General features: G+C 43.1%; 1 protein-coding gene across 1 annotated transcript in view; it reads right to left on the bottom strand.

Annotated features, from left to right (window-relative positions):
• prkcea (protein kinase C, epsilon a) overlaps window positions 1-21,727 on the bottom strand; it is a 180,124-nt gene that overhangs the window by 94,489 nt on the left and 63,908 nt on the right. Inside the window, exon 2 of the mRNA XM_034194448.1 lies at window positions 4,639-4,702. Coding sequence (XP_034050339.1) covers window positions 4,639-4,702 — 64 coding nt within the window. The remainder of the gene's footprint in view (window positions 1-4,638; window positions 4,703-21,727) is intronic.

Raw genomic sequence — 21,727 nt, 5'->3', positions numbered from 1 at the left:
TTTTACACATCATGCAGCTGGTGGCACTGTGATCCCGCGTGCACCAACCGTCGCGCCAGCATCGCGTATGCCTGCTCGTCAGCGCGATGTTTTGTGATTCACTAATACGAGCTGCTCCAACAGGTGTTGCCCTGAGTTGTACATATTCGTACTATGTGTGAAGGGGCCCTTAACTTACGGTACGCCTGGTGTCATTTTTACACTAACAGTCCACTGACACAAAACCGCTGCTGCAAACAAGCTTTGGGCATATGGCCTGAACCATGAAATTCTTTTGTGTACAGCACTCACAATGTGCCATGTCCAAATTAGCGCACAACCTAGTAGCAAGCCAACCCCATGCTAATGCTAGTCATAGGCAAAGTCGGTTATAGGAAATTTTTCAAAGGTGAAAGTTTGATTTAAATCATAGTATAATTTGAGAAACATTTGTTGGGTTGAGTGTGTGTGTGTTTTTCATTCCATGAGTCTTTTAAGGGTCAAAACAAGACTGGGAACATGCACTAGTGCTGTGCTTTGCCAGATCCACATTATGGAACCGACTTGGTTCACTCAGGGAGACAACGATCCATCCTCACATCTGTCTTCAGCTTTGCCAATTCCTGTTCAACGTAGATGTTTGTCCCATGGAAGGACATGAGATTCCACATTGCCCCACCAACCTATCAATCAAATCTTCTGTGAGTCCACTGTCAAATTACAGTGAAGGATTTTTAAATTTAAAACCCACCCAAGAGTGATGTCACTGGGAATTAAGGAAGCTCCATTTCAGTTCAGAGGCTACCTTATAAATCTGTTGGATTTTAGTTGGGATTGCAGCATTAGAAAATGTTGTGCTTGGGCTCATTTGGTTGGAACCTCTCTCAGAGAATCACAAATGATTTAGAAAACATACAAATAGGATGCATATAACATTGAAGATTATTTTAAAGTTAAAACATTTACCACAGACTACTCTGATAGGTGTAGTGTGATACGCATCATATCACAGAGCTAGTGGATCCTTACACCCATAATGAGAAAGGGAGAAACTGAAAAAAAAGAAACTGCACAAACGACTCATTTTATAAACAAAATATTTGAAAGGTCCAGGAAATCCATAGAGTGCAGATGGTCAGATTAAGTCATTATTGTTGTATGCATTCTGAGATGAGAAGGAGCATACGAGAGGCAAGGAGGGGGCGGGCAGGAGAGGAGTTCTTCTAGCCTCTGAGGCTTCAGAGAACAGATTGCACCAAGGGAAAAAATAAATCTGCTAAAAATACCACCTCGTCCTCTCGTTCGCATCCTTTATCGCTTCATCCCTAACTGCTCGCCATCCTTCCTCTCAGTGCATGCACACCATTTGTATTCATCATCACAGATTAACACTCAAGGCAGCTGAACTGAGGAAGGAAGTTCAGGAGGGGGTGGGAACATGTCATGACGTCAGAAAACACAGTCAGAAAACCAATCACAATGGAGGAGGCCAAGACACAAACGCCCGTGTGTGTGTGTGTGTGTGTGTGTGTGTGTGTGTGTGTGTGTGTGTGTGTGTGTGTGTGTGTGTGTGTGTGTGTGTGCGCATGTAATCCATTGCTCAATCACCTCACCAACTATTTTTAGAAAAAACTGCGTCACTTCACTCATGCAATGAAACGATCTCTATCTCTCTATAAGATTTTCTCTCTTTTTAGTTCCACGGTTCTTTTCTGCAACCTTCCTCCCCTCCCCACTGTGTGCACCATCCACACTTTTGCTGAAGGCAGTGGTGCTCTCTATTTATAACCAGGTGTGAAGATACACAGGTGCAGATAAAAAAAGTGTGTGTTTATGTACAGACTGGGTTAATTATGAGCGACACTTTGAACTTTTCAACAGTTAGTTTGTACAAACGACAGGGAAAGGAAAACTTTTACAACTCTATGAAATCATTTTGTCTGAATCTTCATATTTATGTATTTTTTTAAGAAGGTTGTTCTCCAGCACTACATGTTTGTGTCCTTTAGTAATGACAGGTGTCACATCTCACCCCCTGACAACACTACGAAACTCCCCTACATCCTGGATGACCACCAGCCAGGCGGATAATTGGTGCAACCCCACCTCTTGAAAGTAACTGTCTATCTGCCGCAGCCAGGTGACATGTGGGCGTACCCTTGGTCGTCTCCAGACACTGGAGTCCTCAAAATTGTGGCACCTTCGTGTTGGAACATGCACAGAGAAACACGCCACATGGCCAAAATGTCACAGCTGACAATCACTCACAACGCACATAATACCCCACAACTTAGTCTCCCGAAGTAACTACTTTAAATTGTTCCCAGGGGACTGAAGGCTCCGTCAAAGATGTGGACACCATGTTCCATGTACCTCAAAAGTCATAAATTTTGAATGGGAATAACATCCCATTGAAGGCTGATGCATTCTGGTTTGTACATGTTTTTTTTATAAATTGGGGAAACAGGGGCACTATGGCCTCTTACCAAAATGCTAATTCAGCCTTAAATGCCATTCATGATAATATGTTAAAACAATATTCCTGTTTGTTAGAAATGGTATATGTACTCCAAAAATACCAAAATCGAGGCAAACCAACAGCCAGACACTCTATTCAGATAGCTCTGACTGCACGTTTTCCATCTGTGCATGTCGCCATCTTGGTTCATCTTTTAAAGTTACATTTCCATAATGCTGATTTCTATATAAAGGATCAGCTGACATAGATCAAGATTGTGGTATTTTTTTCTAAAGTACACTTTTATCAAGGAAGGTCAAAGAGACCTTGGAAATTTTTATTCTTTACTATGTAACTGTACGTACTAGTCCACCCTTAAGTATAAATACAAAAAGAAACTATAATTTTCTCCCTGAGGCAACTTCTGAATGCACCCTTTTCACCTCAAATGATCAAAAGCTCCTTACCACAGGGGGACCCCTTTACTCACTATCACGCCGCTTGACCAATTCCCTCCCTCACCATCAGTATTGCCTTCATCTTGTTGTTGCCTTAGGTGGCTGATTAGTGGCCAAGTGTCACAACCATACTGTTGTGAAAGTGTAGGAACACGGACCCACAACAGGGGGCGACAATGAATGGACAATGGAGGAATCAAGTATACTGTTTTTACTGTTGTGAAAAAAGGGCACAACAAATACAACTGATAACAATAGAGAGATTAAGTCTAATGCAAAGGTGTCGTGTGGGCAGGCTCGACGATAGGAGACGTCTGTCCAAGTCGAACCGGAACCAACCCGATCTCCGCCGCCACCGGACCCCGGGGATACTGGAGCCGCCAAGTCCCGAATTCCCAGGTGGCCACTGCCTCCGCTCGCCGGATCCGGTACTGCTGGCAGGAAACAGAAACAGTCAGGTGTGGATGCGGCTGCACCCAGCAACACGGAGGGTGGAGAGTCCACCTCCACCTCTCGTCAGGAAAATACTGGTGAGTGCAGGAGTGTGAGTACTTATCCAAGAAGTCCAATACAATCTCCCGCTGTACTACTCACTATCTGCTATCCAACACACAAGCAACAAGGTATTATCGTCAAGAATACAATCGGCTGAGTACGTTACCTCTTAGGTATGGCGATATCTCGGCAAATGAGGTGGAGATGCCTTCCTGCTGATATACCTCCGTCTTGATTGGGATCAGCTGTCTCTAGTGATGGATGACAGCTGTTGTCCTGGCTGCTCCTGTGAGGCGGCAGCGCCCTCTGGTGCCTGGAGCCCGCACTCCAGGCAGGGCGCCCTCTAGTGGTGGTGGGCCAGCAGTACCTCCTCTTCAGCGGCCCACACAACACATACAGTCAGACTGGAAGGACCAAGACCCCAAAGACAGACCTTCATTGTCCATCACCTGTGTCCGGTGACCACATGAGTCTGTAAGCTCTTGCATAACTCTATTTCAAAGGTTGAGACCCAGAGACATGAACGTAACTTTTGAGATAAGTGAATGTCTCTACAATTTCAACACTTTCACCACATACAGATACGGCAGAGTCCAAGACAACACTAAAAGCCTGGCTCTTAGTCTTGATCCAGGACAATCACAAACCCAGACACTCCAATTCCTCACTCGGCTTTAATGTGCTGCAATCAGGGTATCCGTTGATTGCGCAAAGGTCACAGCATTAGCCACAAAGTCAACCTTTCCTCGCTAACAAAGGCATCTAAACAACCAGTTACTCATCAGATTTTTTTTCTAAGCCATAGGAAAAAAAGAAAACATGTTTTTGTGGTATAGTTTAACTAGTTTCCAGAATTAAAACTATATCTTATCCAAATATTTAAAGATAAATGTCAAATATCAGGCATTTTCATGACAGCAACCAAATATATTTAAAAAATTTTGAAAATTATGAACATTTTTGGTGGCTGAAGCTCAATTTAAAGCCCAGTTACAACAACTAAACTGTGTAAAATGTGGCAGTAAAAAACAAACTGGATCCGTGGTGACTGATCCAGTTACCTGGCATGGCGTGCTGACCACGTAATTACACAAGACTTGTCTTCATTGAACTGCAGTTTGCATTGAAATATGATCATTCTGGAGTCATTATCTGATTATTTGCTTTTTGGCATCTGGTGATGCATGTGTCCTTTGTAGGTTAAGAGTCTTTGTGCTTTTTGTGGTAGTGTGTGCTGTATGGCCTTACCCTCAGTGGATGATCCAGACAGATCAATGACCACATACACCTTCCCCTCTGGTTCCAAATCAATCTGTGAAGACAATGAAGGAGAGACAGAGGGGGGTAAGTGAGAGAGAGACAATACAGACAAATTCAGTTTGTGGCGGCATTCTTACAACACAAAAAAACTGCCAGAGAGGACCTCATCATCTTCACTCCCATCAGCCAACGTTGCTCTTATTTGGTGTTATCATCATGATATTCATTATCACTGTTGTCCTCAACAGTGTCATTACTGTCATTGTTTGATTCTTACTCATAAATGGACTGCATTTATATAGCGCTTTTCCATCTGCATGAGACGCTCAAAGTGCGTTACAAATAATGCCTCACATTCACCCCGATGTCAGGGTGCTGCCATACATGGCGCTCACTACACACCGGGAGCAATAGGGGATTAAAGGCCTTGTGAGCCCTTAGTGATTTTCCAGTCAGGCGGGGATTTGAACCCTTGATCTTCTGGACTCAAGCCCAACACCTTAACCACTAGACCATCACCTCCCCTCATATATATATATATATATATATATATATATATATATATATATATATATATATATATATGCTCATATTTAATTTGTGTTTTCTTCCAGAACATATTTACCTCTACATTTTATTTGAAGCAAAACCATACAAACATAAGGTATGGGAAGACACTTCAGTCATGACAACACCTGAGGGCATCTATAGACAACAAGGCTGATTAACCAGTATAACTGTTGAAAATACAGACACCAGAAGGGGGAAAAACGAGCTTTGAGGCACCTCACGGAGCAGGTGTCACTGTCCCAGATAGCTATATATGGTAAAGCTTTAGATACCACCACAATGAGTGGTCGTACCTGGTCACAAACTCTGGTTGTAATTTTCACTAACAAAATTACAAATTGTATCCAAGGATTAAAGAGTGCTTTAGCATTACATCTGCTTTTTACAGGTGATGTAGTTCTGATGGTGTCTTCAGAATGTGACCTCTGGTGTGCACTGGGAGATGTTCTACAGTTAAGGTCTTGGTAATTACTACGTTGCTTCAGACTGAAATACTGATGAGAGAGGTGAGCCAAAAGACAAGGCTCTGTTGAAAAGTCCATTTATGTTCCATACCGTAGTGATGAAAAGAATGAGATCGTGATGTTACCAGCTTTGCAGAGAGGCAGGAGCTGCAACATCTGGAAGGAGATCAAAGTAGAACCACTGCTCCTTCAACTACTTCAATGTCCCAACTTAATTTGGGATACTGAAGTAGTTGAATGGCCCAGAGACATGAATGTAACTGCTGAGATAAGTTAATGTCTCTAAAAGTTTAATTCTTCAATTGCATAGCCTAGATCTTAGTCTTGAGCCAAGAAAATCACAAACCTAATTCCTACCTAATTCCTCACTCAGCTTTTCAAGTGCAACAATCAGGGTATTAAGTGATTCCACAAATATCTCACCATCATCCATGAAGTCAAGGTAAGTTAACCTTTCCTTGGGGCTATTCCACAGAGCGCTGTTCCTTCCCATTTAATCCCGAATAGCAAATCAGGGCACGTTTTGAAGTATCAGCATAACTTCTTAATCCATCTTTTGTTATGTTTCGGATGCGGTCGGAGCACCGACCCAGCGTTTGAAAGGACCCAGCATAAAATAAGCAGAGCACGGTTCAAAAGGTAACAGAATTTAATAAACATAACAGTGAGTGAAGTGCTAAACAACTAAAAAGTCCGCGGTCTGGTGAGGTGGAAACACGGCGCGCTCTCAACAGCGCAAACGGTCCAGAGCCACAGCAGTTCGGACCCAGGGACCCCGCCGACACCCCCCAGGTGGCCGCGACAAACCAAGTCTGTGAAGAAAGAAAACATGGAGGTGAGTCCAACTCCACACAGAGAGACACAACTCAAACGTGCACGCAATCAGCAAACACTTCCTGGCTTAAATCTATACATCAGCTTCTCACCCTGCAGGCACGGAACAACTCAGTTCAAATCTCCACTGCAGCAGAAGCTGATTAGACAATTAGCATAACGTGACAGCTCGATACAAGGTGTGAGGGACACCAAATCCACTGTCATTACTTCATAAAAGTCACCAAAACCAAATTACCTCAGGAAGTGTGCTGAAGAGCGTGAGACCTCACCCAATCCTCCTTCACAGACTGTGGCGTCAAACCTGGAGCGGTCTCTGCGTCCGTGATGGTGAGATTGTTCTCCTGACGTCGATCTCACACATCTGCTCACAAGGTCGAGTCTCTGGCAATCACACACTGTGCATTCAAGGTTTAAATGCAGCAATCTCTGATCAAGACATAATACACCACAGCTGTGAGTCCTGATGACCTGCACGTGAAAACAAGCCTCAGGTGTTCAGGGTAGGTCCTAATGCTCAGCCACTCAGTCCTGAATGCATACCACCTGGTGGGAGAAACAGAAAACAAAAACCAAGCCAGCCAAACACCCCAGCCCACAACAGTACCCCACCCTCACGGGAAGCCTCCCGGCGACCACACGGACCTGGGCCAGAAAAAACAAAGCCCCCCTCCAGGGACCATGGCTGGAATGTTGGCTGGGAACAAAAAACACCTCCTGCAGCTTCAGTTTCAGCTCCTTGTGCTGACGATCCAGCTGGGAAAGGCCCGTCTCCAGGAGCTGTGCGTTACTGTGCTCTGACGACAGCTCCATCATCAGCTGCTCAACCTGCAATGTTAATTTCTTCATGCAGTCATTGATCATCTCAATGTTGAGCTTCTCTAGTTCTTCCTTCAGCTGGATAATGCACGCTTCCAGCCGCCTCTTCTCTGCCAACAGGGAACTTTGTGCCGAGACTATCACTCTCATCCTTTCTCATCCTTTCTCACCCTGAGCCTGTCTGCAGTAGACTGCTCCGCAGCTGACACTCCAGTGCAGAGATATCCTTTGTTGACTTTAATGGTCTTGCCCTCTGTTTCATTTAGCAAACCTGTTAGAGTCTCCACCTCTGACTGCATCTTTGCGTTCATTCCTGTCGACTCTTACTTTAGTTGTTCACTTTGCATAATTTTGGCCAGGAGTTCTTGAACCTGTGCACTCAGCCTTCTTCCGACTGTGTGTTAAAGTCTGCTTAGTCATAAAACAAAAAAAAGAAAAAAAAAGACAAACACAAACAACCATACCAACCCCCCCTCCCCAGAGGACCGTCCCATCAAACCCCGGGAAGAGGAGAAAAGAAAAAACACAACCCAAACTTAAGCTTGCAAAAAAAAAAAACTGTAACACCCCCCCGGACGACATGTAGGGACCAACACCCCCCAGAGGACATCCCACCACCTCCAGGAGTAATAACCACAGCCGAGGTCCCTCTGGGATCCAAAGTCACCCACGGGGGCTCCCAGCGCCTCCCAGAGGACCGTTCCATCAAACCCCAGGAGACGCCCCCCCCATGACTAACAGACCCAGCCCCGGCCGTCTACGGCTAGATGGACCCACAGTCCTTTCCGCCCCAGAGGACACCACAGTCACACCCTGAGGGCGGAAACTGGGGAAAAAAAAAAAAAAAAACATACAAACAAAACAACAACCCCAACCCCACCCCCTCAGCGCAGTGGAAACTGGAAGTACGTCCAGTGTCACCAACCACGACTATACCTCAAAAGTCAACCGGGAGGAGTGGAACAGCGGTAATGGCGTACGGCACAAGACGGCGCCACCCCTCCGACTTTTAAACCAGCCACCAGCTGCGGGTATATTCCACTGCCCCAAACCTCAGCTACGCCGATGGCATACGGCTCAAAGGCGCGCTGAAGCTGGAGGTGGAACAGGGAATCAACAAAAAACAATACCCCGAACACCCCCCTCCCGGATGCAGAGGTTATCTGGGAAACGCCCAGCACAACCAAACTGCACCACTCCAGCAACGCCGACAACATACGGCTCACACGGCTGGAGCCAGAGGAGAAGAGAGGGAACAACAAAAACCAAAAAAAAAGAAAAACCAACCCAATTACCCCCCCCCCCCCCCCATCACCCCCCAGAGGACCGTCCCATCAAACCCTGGGAGGAGAAACCAAAAGAAATAAAAAAGAAAGACCAACCGACAAACATAAAGTCACCTGGGTCCATGCCATGCTCCAGACAGCCTGTATTTCAACTCCACCAGACCACTGACAGTGCTATAATCCACAAAAACAACAAATTAACCCCTGATAAAAACACCTCACACTAAAACAAGAAACAGATAATAGACCAATAAAAAAAAACTAACATTGGCCTACATCGTCAAGTGCAAAGAATGGAAAAACGTATTTTCCATCCTTTGAACCTAGACGGTAATGTGACTCTGTCACCAACAGAGGGAACCAAAGTGCCAAATAAGAAAATCCCTGTGGTAACAGAGTAAAAACCAATACACACTGCTGTAAACGACAGCAGGTTATACATAACAGCTTAAAGTGCAAACTAAATACCACCGGAGCTGCTACAACAGGCGTCGGAGCCAGCTGCACGGGAGGAGACGGGGCTACAGCCGTAACAGCGGGGTGCGACACGACCCAAGCTGTAAACTCCACCATGCGCGCACCAACGCGTATAACAGTGAGTGAAGTGCTAAACAACTAAAAAGTCCGCGGTCTGGTGAGGTGGAAACACGGCGCGCTCTCAACAGCGTAAACGGTCCAGAGCCACAGCAGTTCGGACCCAGGGACCCCGCCGACACCCCCAGGTGGCGGCGACAAACCAAGTCTGTGAAGAAAGAAAACATGGAGGTGAGTCCAACTCCACACAGAGACACAACTCAAACGTGCACGCAATCAGCAAACACTTCCTGGCTTAAATCTATACATCAGCTTCTCACCCAGCAGGCACGGAACAACTCAGTTCAAATCTCCACTGCAGCAGAAGCTGATTAGACAATTAGCATAACGTGACAGCTCGATACAACAAGGTGTGAGGGACACCAAATCCACTGTCATTACTTCATAAAAGTCACCAAAACCAAATTACCTCAGGAAGTGTGCTGAAGAGCGTGAGACCTCACCCAATCCTCCTTCACAGACTGTGGCATCAAACCTGGAGCGGTCTCTGCGTCCGTGATGGTGAGATTGTTCTCCTGACGTCGATCTCACACGTCTGCTCACAAGGTCGAGTCTCTGGCAATCACACACTGTGCATTCAAGGTTTAAATGCAGCAATCTCTGATCAAGACATAATACACCACAGCTGTGAGTCCTGATGACCTGCACGTGAAAACAAGCCTCAGGTGTTCAGGGTGAGGTCCTAATGCTCAGCCACTCAGTCCTGAATGCATACCACCTGGTGGGAGAAACAGAAAACAAAAACCAAGCCAGCCAAACACCCCAGCCCACAACATCTTTGTCAATCTTGAAGAAACATGGTATACATAGTAGTTACACCCATCATCGGCACCAGATTTGAAAACTGTTGATAGTCTGTGGTAACTTCCAGGTATTCACAGTCTTAACAGCTCCAATCATGTCTGAACTTCTTTAAATGGGGTATTCATAGTGACTACGGCTTGAAACCTGTTTAATCCTGCTCCATCGGGGTAACAATTTGTAGCTGAAGGAGCGTTTGTTGCCATTTTTTTTTTAAATCATGTCTGGCCAAAGATGCAGCTCCTCTTTTGTTTGTGGGTAGGTTGCCAGATCTGCATGTTATAAGCCAGCCAGTTTCCAGGTCTGAACTTTGTAAGTCAGCGTGTTATGAGGCAAGCTGGATTAAGCCTTTTCATCTCACTTTTCCCGTGGGCGATCTTAGTAGAATTGCACCTTGTGAATAGCCCCAATATCAACAAAGACACCCATGCAACTAATCTACACAACCCTACCCACCCAATCTATGCAAGAATTGAATGTTGAAGGAACTATCACATATGCCTGATGAACACCAGAAGGAATTAGTTGAACCTCTCTCATTAAACCTCCTGCGCCAGTATAAATGCATGGTAAATTGAGCAGACATTAAACTACTTTAACCAAATATGAATACATTACCGAGCCTGCACAAATATTAACAAGAGCATTTGTTTTTCTCTTGCTGCAAGACTTTGCAGAAGCGCACAAAAGGATTTCTTTCCTACAACCACAAATCCGAAAAGTTTGGACAATATAGAAAATGATCCATCCATTTACTTTGTAGTCCAGTTCGTTTCATTTGTTTATATACATCCATTCCTGCATTCAGGACCTTCAACCCTTTTCCAAAAAAAAGTTGGAATGCAGACAGCTTATAAAAAATATTAAGATTAAATCATCACCTTAACAACCAGCTTTTCTGAGACAAGCCAGGGGATGGACACATGAACATTTACATATCACATGAACATTTCAACATCCCTGAATATGTTGTGGAAGTAATTTACATCAATCATAAAAACTACAAGCAGTAGGCTACAGAACCTCTGGTATGGCGTTTAGTGAGTAGACGTGTTAAGCTCGCTCCGCTGCACTGTTCAATTTTTTGCCATCCAACCTCACACTTTTTGTTTAGAATTCCAGTATTATTTTTATTTTTCTAATTTACTGCCTTTTGACCACTTGCAAAATGTCCATGTCAAAGAGTAAGTCCGAGCGAGTCAGAGAAACTTTGCCGCTTGCGGCACCTGTAACTATGGCAGAGATTAGCCTTCTGCTGGAAGACCACAGAGCTGTGCTGTCTGCTGACTTTAAGCCTTCTTTTGAAAGTTTGTCATCTAAGCTGGATAGTGCCCAATCAGCAGTGCGTTTACGCATTAGTTGTCTTGAATCCATGTATACTGATTTTGATCAACTTTGGATCAGCTCGAAGCCAAATACTCTGCACTGCAAAAAAAAAAGGAAGGAAGGAAGGAAAGGGAGGAAAAAGGGGAAAAAAAACTGTTTCAGCCGGAACAGTGTTAAAGGACCCCAGTTTCCCTGCATAACACCTGTCTGTTTCTCTTCACCTGCCTGGACAATACCGCCCTCTTCTGGGAACTCAGTATGATACTTGTAGGTTTTTGTTCGAAAAGTTATAACTTTTATACACTTTGTTCACACTGGCTGTTTAGGCTGCATTCTTATACATATATTTCGTGCTTACTTCCACATAATTTCCAATGCTTCCTTCCATGTGTCACTGGCAGCCAATCTGCTCTGTGTAAGTCTGATCTCGTCAAATCTCAAAAGCTAAGCAGTGTGGAGCCTGGTTAGTACTTGGATGGGAGACCTCTTTGGAACACCAGCGGCTGTGTGCATTTCTCTAGGTTACACTGGAGTTGCATCAGGAAGGGCATACAGTGAAAAAAAATTTGTGCCAAATGACAATACGGATCTGGCTGCATCCACTGTGGCAACCCCGAACAAAACGGGAGTAGCTGAATGGACAACAACTTCCATGTGTCAATGGATTAATAGAGACCTTTTTCATCTGAGGTTACCTTTTTTGTTTGGATTATACGAGGGCTGTCAATAAAGTATAGGTCCTTTTTATTTTTTTCAAAAACTATATGGATTTCATTCATATGTTTTTACATCAGACATGCTTGAACCCTCGTGCGCATGCGTGAGTTTTTCCACGCCTGTCGGTGACGTCATTCGCCTGTGAGCACTCCTTGTGGGAGGAGTCGTCCAGCCCCTCGTCGGAATTCCTTTGTCTGAGAAGCTGCTGAGAGACTGGCGCTTTGTTTGATCAAAATTTTTTCTAAACCTGTGAGACACATCGAAGTGGACACGGTTCGAAAAATTAAGCTGGTTTTCGGTGAAAATTTTAACGGCTGATGAGAGATTTTGAGGTGATACTGTCGCTTTAAGGACTTCCCACGGTGCGAGACGTCGTGCAGCGCTCTCAGGCGCCGTCGTCAGCCTGTTTCAAGCTGAAAACCTCCACATTTCAGGCTCTATTGATCCAGGACGTCATGAGAGAACAGAGAAGTTTCAGAAGAAGTCGGTTTCAGCATTTTATCCGGATATTCCACTGTTAAAGGAGATTTTTTTTAATGAAAGACGTGCGGACGGGTCCGCGCGTCGGGACGCAGCCGGCGCGGTGCAGCGGCACAGGAAAAACACCTCCGTGTTGATAACCATTTGTAAAATCCAGGCGGCTTTTGATGGCTTTCAGTGGAATGAGTATATGAGAAATTGTTTAACAGCTGGACATGTTCCAACTTGTAGCTTAAGGCTTCCAACAGAGGTGTTTTTCCTGTGGCGGAGCGTCGCAGCGGCTGCGAGCCGACGCTGTAATCCACCCGCACGTCTTTCATTAAAAAAATCTCCTTTAACAGTGGAATATCTGGATAAAATGCTGAAACCGACTCCATCTTGAGTGGAGAATGAGATGGCTTGTTCATGTGCGGAGGATGGATGTCTCCCAGATCCCCAAGCAGCTTTTGTTTGGAGAGCTCGCACATGCACGTCGCCCAGTAGGTCGCCCCAAACTGCAATACAAGGATGTCTGCAAGTCGACCATGAAAGAGTATGCAATTGATCCGGCTTCATGGGAGACCCTCGCATCAGACCGAAGTGCGTGGAAATTGGCCATCCACAAAGGCACTGCCAAGCAAGAACAAGACTTGGTAGCAGGCTGGAAAGAGAGACGCTACTGTGCCCGACCGTGCAAGGCCAACATTGGTCGCGTAAGCCATGATGGTGCCATGGCATAGCGCAAGACCTGCTCACAACTGAGACCATCGTCATTCGACGCAAAAGCCAGAGGAAGTTGCACTGACTGGTCTAGTATTTTTTAATTTCATTGTACATGCTACAATGACAATAAAGATTCTATTCTATTTGCACGGCGTATGTTTTGCTGACGAATGACGATTTGAAAGCGCTAACTGATGGTGCTAATTCTTCTAACACAAAAAACAAAACAAATCCACTCCACTGTAAGTCATCTGGATGCATGACGAGCTGTTAGAAAGAAAAGCTGGAAAGCTGATATGATTTTTCACTGGACTGAGGAGCTACACAAAGTCTTTTTTTTTTTTTTTTTTTGAAGTACACAAAGTCAGTGCACGGCATGATGGACTACACTGTCGCAATGTGAACTCCTATTTAAAGTTCGTGTTGGACTGTTAAGCAGCAGTGGAACAACCAATGTAAGTCCCTTTTCTGTTGTTTGTAAATTAATAAGATATCAAATGACAAGGATCTATTTTAGCCGTAATATAAAACAGATAATGAATGTTTTTACATTCTTTCAATGGAACAAATATTTCACAAGGTGACACCTCATGAAATATTCGTACCACTGAACTCATAAACATTCATTATTTGTATATTATATTATGGCTGAGTGGATCCTTGTCATTTGATTGATGCTTTGTATGTCACATGACATGGATTATTCATCCCATTTGTGTTGCATTTAGAGTGCAATTTGGTTCCATTTAGAGTGCAATTTGGCTCCATACATTTGGTACCATTGCACTCTGCACATGCACATGCACACACACACACACACACACACACACACACACACACACACACACACACACAGTAATTCTTGCATTTATTTTGAGTTCTATTTCATTGCACACACTATGAATCCAAGATATTTCATGCACGCACAAACAAAACAAATCCACTGCGCTGTCTGGAGGCTTCTAGCAGGAAGTTAAAATGAAAAGCTGGACTAACTTCTGATGTGATTTTTTTTTTTTTTTTTTGTAGTACATGCGCACACAATTGCTGACCCGGTTGTGTGAGTGTGCGTGCGCACACGTGCAGGACAATAACACAAGCGAGACGACGATTTGATTGAGCTAACTGCCGGTGCTAATTCTTGTAACACACACACACACACACAAAAAATCCACTCTGCTGTAAGCTGTCTGGATGCAGCTGTTCAGATAAAAAGCTGACATGATTTTTGGCTGGAGTGAGGAACCACACAAAGTCTTTTTTTTTCTTTTTTTTTTTTTTTTACAGAAGTCCGAAGTCAGTGCACTGCATCACCGGACTACATGCCACAATATGTACTTTAGCAGCAGTGGAACACCAAAATATAAGTCCCTTTTCTGTTGTTTATAAATTAATCAAATGACAAGGATCTATTTTAGCCATTATATAAAACAAATAATGAATGTTTTTACATTCTTTCAATGGAACGAATACTTAATTTGGTGAAAGCTGGAACATACCATTCAACTCAGCTTCCCCTTGTTGAATGGTATGTTCCAGCTTTCACCTCATGAAATATTCATACCACTGAACTCATAAACATTAATTATTTGTATACTATTAATAACCACTTAACCACTATTTTATACTTTCATCAAAGGATGCCACACATAATTGCAGATCTACAAGCTTACAACTCACACGTTGCAATGTGATGTGGTTTGAGCTGTAGATCTGCTATTTTCATACTTTTTGATAATCTCTACCTATAAAGATGTCTCTCAAATCAGGTCACCAGATTTAAAGTGTTTAAAGTGTCACTATGCACCAACATGCCCAGAGTCCAATCTGTTTATGAACGACCTTGAGCTAACAACATAAATATGTACACTTTACACATTTTTGTCAGACAGTGTTTATGGTTTATTGCACTTTCAACAGTTTCACATTACACAGTTAAAACTAATAAAACACCGATTAAGTACTGTTACAATAAAACACCTGCATACATATTACTCATGATGCAGCATCCATGCAATAAAAAGCGAATTAATTATTTAAAAAATCATAATGTGATTTTCTGAAATTTTTTTTAGATTCTGTCTCTCAGTTGAAGTGTACATATGATAAAAATTACATACCTCTCCATTCTTTGTAGGTGGGAAAACTTGTAAAATCAACAGTGGATCAAATATTTATTTGCCTCACTATATACAGTGAGGCAAATACATATTTGAGTAAGCAAGATATCTGAAAAAATATACAGCATCACCTTGTCTCTTGCTCTAATTCACACCACACCAGATCAATGCCAGACCCACTCACACCACCCATCCAAAGTATAAATGCTCGAAAATTCAATTCAATTCAATTCAATTTTATTGATATAGCGCCAAATCACAACAAACAGTTGCCCCAAGGCGCTTTATATTGTAAGGCAAGGCCATACAATAATTACGTAAAAACCCCAAAGTGAAAACGACCCCCTGTGAGCAAGCACTTGACGACAGTGGGAAGGAAAAACTCCCTTTTAACAGGAAGAAACCTCCAGCAGAACCAGGCTCAGGGAGGGGCAGTCTTCTGCTGGGACTGGTTGGGGCTGAGGGAGAGAACCAGGAAAAAGACATGCTGTGGAGGGGAGCAGAGATCAATCACTAATGATTAAATGCAGAGTGGTGCATACAGAGCAAAAAGAGAAAGAAACACTCAGTGCATTATGGGAACCCCCAGCAGTCTAAGTCTATAGCAGCATAACTAAGGGATGGTTCAGGGTCACCTGATCCAGCCCTAACTATAAGCTTTAGCAAAAAGGAAAGTTTTAAGCCTAATCTTAAAAGTAGAGAGGGTGTCTGTCTCCCTGATCCGAATTGGGAGCTGGTTCCACAGGAGAGGAGCCTGAAAGCTGAAGGCTCTGCCTCCCATTCTACTCTTACAAACCCTAGGAACTACAAGTAAGCCTGCAGTCTGAGAGCGAAGTGCTCTATTGGGTGATATGGTACTATGAGGTCCCTAAGATAAGAAGGGACCTGATTATTCAAAACCTTATAAGTAAGAAGAAGAATTTTAAATTCTATTCTAGAATTAACAGGAAGCCAATGAAGAGAGGCCAATATGGGTGAGATATGCTCTCTCCTTCTAGTCCCCGTCAGTACTCTAGCTGCAGCATTTTGAATTAACTGAAGGCTTTTCAGGGAACTTTTAGGACAACCTGATAATAATGAATTACAATAGTCCAGCCTAGAGGAAATAAATGCATGAATTAGTTTTTCAGCATCACTCTGAGACAAGACCTTTCTCATTTTAGAGATATTGCGTAATGCAAAAAAGCAGTCTTACATATTTGTTTAATATGCGCTTTGAATGACATATCCTGATCAAAAATGACTCCAAGATTTCTCACAGTATTACTAGAGGTCAGGGTAATGCCATCCAGAGTAAGGATCTGGTTAGACACCATGTTTCTAAGATTTGTGGGGCCAAGTACAATAACTTCAGTTTTATCTGAGTTTAAAAGCAGGAAATTAGAGGTCATCCATGTCCTTATGTCTGTAAGACAATCCTGCAGTTTACCTAATTGGTGTGTGTCCTCTGGATTCATGGATAGATAAAGCTGGGTATCATCTGCGTAACAATGAAAATTTAAGCAATGCCGTCTAATAATACTGCCTAAGGGAAGCATGTATAAAGTGAATAAAATTGGTCCTTACACAGAACCTTGTGGAACTCCATAATTAACCTTAGTCTGTGAAGAAGATTCCCCATTTACATGAACAAATTGTAATCTATTAGATAAATATGATTCAAACCACCACAGCGCAGTGCCTTTAATACCTATGGCATGCTCTAATCTCTGTAATAAAAGTTTATGGTCAACAGTATCAAAAGCAGCACTGAGGTCTAACAGAACAAGCACAGAGATGAGTCCACTGTCTGAGGCCATAAGAAGATCATTTGTAACCTTCACTAATGCTGTTTCTGTACTATGATGAATTCTAAAACCTGACTGAAACTCTTCAAATAGACCATTCCTCTGCAGATGATCAGTTAGCTGTTTTACAACTACCCTTTCAAGAATTTTTGAGAGAAAAAGAAGGTTGGAGATTGGCCTATAATTAGCTAAGATAGCTGGGTCAAGTGATGGCTTTTTAAGTAATGGTTTAATTACTGCCACCTTAAAAGCCTGTGGTACATAGCCAACTAATAAAGATAGATTGATCATATTTAAGATCGAAGCATTAAATAATGGTAAGGCTTCCTTGAGCAGCCTGGTAGGAATGGGGTCCAATAGACATGTTGATGGTTTGGATGAAGTAACTAATGAAAATAACTCAGACAGAACAATCTGAGAGAAAGAGTCTAACCAAATACCGGCATCACTGAAAGCAGCCAAAGATAACGATACGTCTTTGGGATGGTTATGAGTAATTTTTTCTCTAATAGTTAAAATTTTATTAGCAAAGAAAGTCATGAAGTCATTACTAGTTAAAGTTAAAGGAATACTCGGCTCAATAGAGCTCTGACTCTTTGTCAGCCTGGCTACAGTGCTGAAAAGAAACCTGGGGTTGTTCTTATTTTCTTCAATTAGTGATGAGTAGTAAGATGTCCTAGCTTTACGGAGGGCTTTTTTTTTTATAGAGCAACAGACTCTTTTTCCAGGCTAAGTGAAGATCTTCTAAATTGGTGAGACGCCATTTCCTCTCCAACTTATGGGTTATCTGCTTTAAGCTGCGAGTTTGTGAGTTATACCACGGAGTCAGGCACTTCTGATTTAAAGCTCTCTTTTTCAGAGGAGCTACAGCATCCAAAGCTGTCTTCAATGAGGATGTAAAACTATTGACGAGATACTCTATCTCACTTACAGAGTTTAGGTAGCTACTCTGCACTGTGTTGGTATATGGCATTAGGGAACATAAAGAAGGAAACATATCCTTAAACCTAGTTACAGCGCTTTCTGAAAGACTTCTAGTGTAATGAAACTTATTCCCCACTGCTGGGTAGTCCATCAGAGTAAATGTAAATGTTATTAAGAAATGATCAGACAGAAGGGAGTTTTCAGGGAATACTGTTAAGTCTTCAATTTCCATACCATAAGTCAGAACAAGATCTAAGATATGATTAAAGTGGTGGGTGGACTCATTTACATTTTGAGCAAAGCCAATTGAGTCTAATAATAGATTAAATGCAGTGTTGAGGCTGTCATTCTCAGCATCTGTGTGGATGTTAAAATCGCCCACTATAATTATCTTATCTGAGCTAAGCACTAAGTCAGACAAAAGTTCTCAAAATTCACAGAGAAACTCACAGTAACGACCAGGAGGACGATAGATAACAACAAATAAAACTGGTTTTTGGGACTTCCAATTTGGATGGACAAGACTAAGAGTCAAGCTTTCAAATGAATTAAAGCTCTGTCTGGGTTTTTGATTAATTAATAAGATGGAATGGAAGATTGCTGCTAATCCTCCGCCTCGGCCCGTGCTACGAGCGTTCTGGCAGTTAGTGTGACTCTGGGGTGTTGACTCATTTAAACTAACATATTCATCCTGCTGTAACCAGGTTTCTGTAAGGCAGAATAAATCAATATGTTGATCAATTATTATATCATTTACTAACAGGGACTTAGAAGAGAGAGACCTAATGTTTAATAGACCACATTTAACTGTTTTAGTCTGTGGTGCAGTTGAAGGTGCTATATTATTTTTTCTTTTTGAATTTTTATGCTTAAATAGATTTTTGCTGGTTATTGGTAGCCTGGGAGCAGGCACCGTCTCTACGGGGATGGGGTAATGAGGGGATGGCAGGGGGAGAGAAGCTGCAGAGAGGTGTGTAAGACTACAACTCTGCTTCCTGGTCCCAACCCTGGATAGTCACGGTTTGGAGGATTTAAGAAAATTGGCCAGATTTCTAGAAATGAGAGCTGCTCCATCCAAAGTGGGATGGATGCCGTCTCTCCTAACAAGACCAGGTTTTCCCCAGAAGCTTTGCCAATTATCTATGAAGCCCACCTCATTTTTTGGACACCACTCAGACAGCCAGCAATTCAAGGAGAACATGCGGCTAAACATGTCACTCCCGGTTCGATTGGGGAGGGGCCCAGAGAAAACTACAGAGTCCGACATTGTTTTTGCAAAGTTACACACCGATTCAATGTTAATTTTAGTGACCTCCGATTGGCGTAACCGGGTGTCATTCCTGCCGACGTGAATTACAATCTTACCAAATTTACGCTTAGCCTTAGCCAGCAGTTTCAAATTTCCTTCAATGTCGCCTGCTCTGGCCCCCGGAAGACAATTGACTATAGTTGCTGGTGTCGCTAACTTCACATTTCTCAAAACAGAGTCGCCAATAACCAGAGTTTGATCCTCGGTGGGTCTGTCGCCGAGTGGGGAAAAAACGGTTAGAAATGTGAACGGGTTGGCGGTGTACACGGGGCTTCTGTTTAGGGCTACGCTTCCTCCTCACAGTCACCCAGTCGGCCTGCTTTCCCGGCTGCTCGGGATCTGCCAGAGGGAAACTAACGGCGGCTAAGCTACCTTGGTCCGCACCGACTACAGGGACCTGGCTAGCTGTAGAATTTTCCACGGTGCGGAGCCGAGTCTCCAATTCGCCCAGCCTGGCCTCCAAAGCTACGAATAAGCTACACTTATTACAAGTACCATTACTACTAAAGGAGGCCGAGGAATAACTAAACATTTCACACCCAGAGCAGAAAAGTGCGGGAGAGACAGGAGAAGCCGCCATGCTAAACCGGCTAAGAGCTAGTAGCTGCGCTAAGCTAGCGGATTCCTAAAAACACGCAAAGTGAATAACGTGTAAATAATTTAGAGGTGATTCAGCAGAGGGAGTGCTTTAGTTAAGGCACGTGAAGATTACACTGTGAAACAAATCGTTATCTAGGTAACTAGATCAATCTAACTGCGCAGATTAAACAGCTAACAGATATAGCAGAACACCGCTGTGCTCCGGAACAGGAAGTGATACAATACCGCAGTGAAAATGTATCAGTCTGTGTATTTACACCAGGCTGCATTTCAGCTGTAACTTTTATTCCACATACTATAACTTATGTGGCCGTTTTCTGATTATGATACAGACAGATTTGTTTGGGCTTTTGTGTGTGTTTTGCATGCACTTGTGTGCATGTGCCTGCAACAGCACCTCCCTAAAATATTGAATTGAATACACCCAATGATTATGGTGATTTTTATTTATTTATGTACTGTCAGGCAGTGGCCTCTGTAATTAAATCTCTTTTGTAGAGAAGGCCACAGTGCCTTAGAAAATGGATTCAGAGTGCAGTACAAAGTGTCAGGACGGACGGGAGCCCGGCACCCGGAGAGGGTGGACCCACAATACAAACTCCCAGACCAGGCTTTGAGGTACAAGTAGTTGTTGTGTTTATTTCAGGCTGAGGTTCGGTACACAGGTTGTCAGGCAGTGGAGCAGAGGTACAGACAGGGTTAGGCAGAAACACAGTCAAATCCAGGCAGGGGTCAGAGGCATGAGCAAACACTGACATCAGGGCTGAGGCAAAAGGCGCATTCGAGAAAAACGCGCAAAACACTGGTACATGGCAGACAAATCAGGACTGAATACAAGAAGGCTGGAATGTGTGCTAAGAGCAAAGACAAACTGGCAAAGGTGTGGTGGCTGTGAGGAGATTAAATAAGCAAGTGTTAACAAGGTGCACGTGAGGAGAAGGATCTAGAAAGGGGGCGTGGCTGGTGAACGAAGAGTATGGATGGGGCAAGATAGTGAGGAAGGGAGTGCGCAAAGTGGAGTGATGTAATAGACAAAGATATGTGAACAGGTGCCAAGAGCGTGAGTGAATGAAAATACAAAGCAGACAGAAACAAAGAGAAAGACAAAGACATGGGGCAGGTGTAGTGAAGTAAACATAATCAGATATAAGTGAGGGACAAAGACATGAAGGGAGGTGCAGGACGTGGAGTGAACATAATCAGATGTACGTGAGGGAACTGAACAGAGCAAAACAGAAACCGAGGACAGGGTAAAATGTACCATAGACCGAGCATGAACCTGAAAACTAATCAGAGAATAAATACTAAAGCTAAACTAAACAGGAACTGACAAATGACTGAATAATACAAAATGAAAACCAGATTACAAAATTAACTAGCAACGACTACATAATAAAACAAAAGCAAGATCTGATATTAAAGAACAACAGAAAACAGAAATGAGAACAGCAAAAATGAACAGATGACAACTGAATGATAAACAATGAAAACACAATCTAGTAGAACTAGAAAAGAACTGGACAACGGCTATAGAATGAAAAGTAACAAAGAAACAAAGTGACAAAGTAAAATACAACAGGGAATAAATAAACACATGATAAATAACTAATAAAGCAGAACAGGGGCAGAAGGTGGGTCAAAGAAAGGGGAAAAAATAAAACTAGAACCCTGATCAGGGCCAAGCATGACACAAAGCAGCCATTCTGCTAATGGAAACACCACAGAAATCACAGTTTTTGCCAGT

Source organism: Thalassophryne amazonica, chromosome 18 (assembly GCF_902500255.1).
Source record: "Thalassophryne amazonica chromosome 18, fThaAma1.1, whole genome shotgun sequence".
Classification (NCBI taxonomy): Eukaryota; Metazoa; Chordata; class Actinopteri; order Batrachoidiformes; family Batrachoididae; genus Thalassophryne; species Thalassophryne amazonica.
The sequence above is the reverse complement of the archived record's forward strand: the minus strand, read 5'-3'. Positions and strand labels throughout refer to the sequence as shown.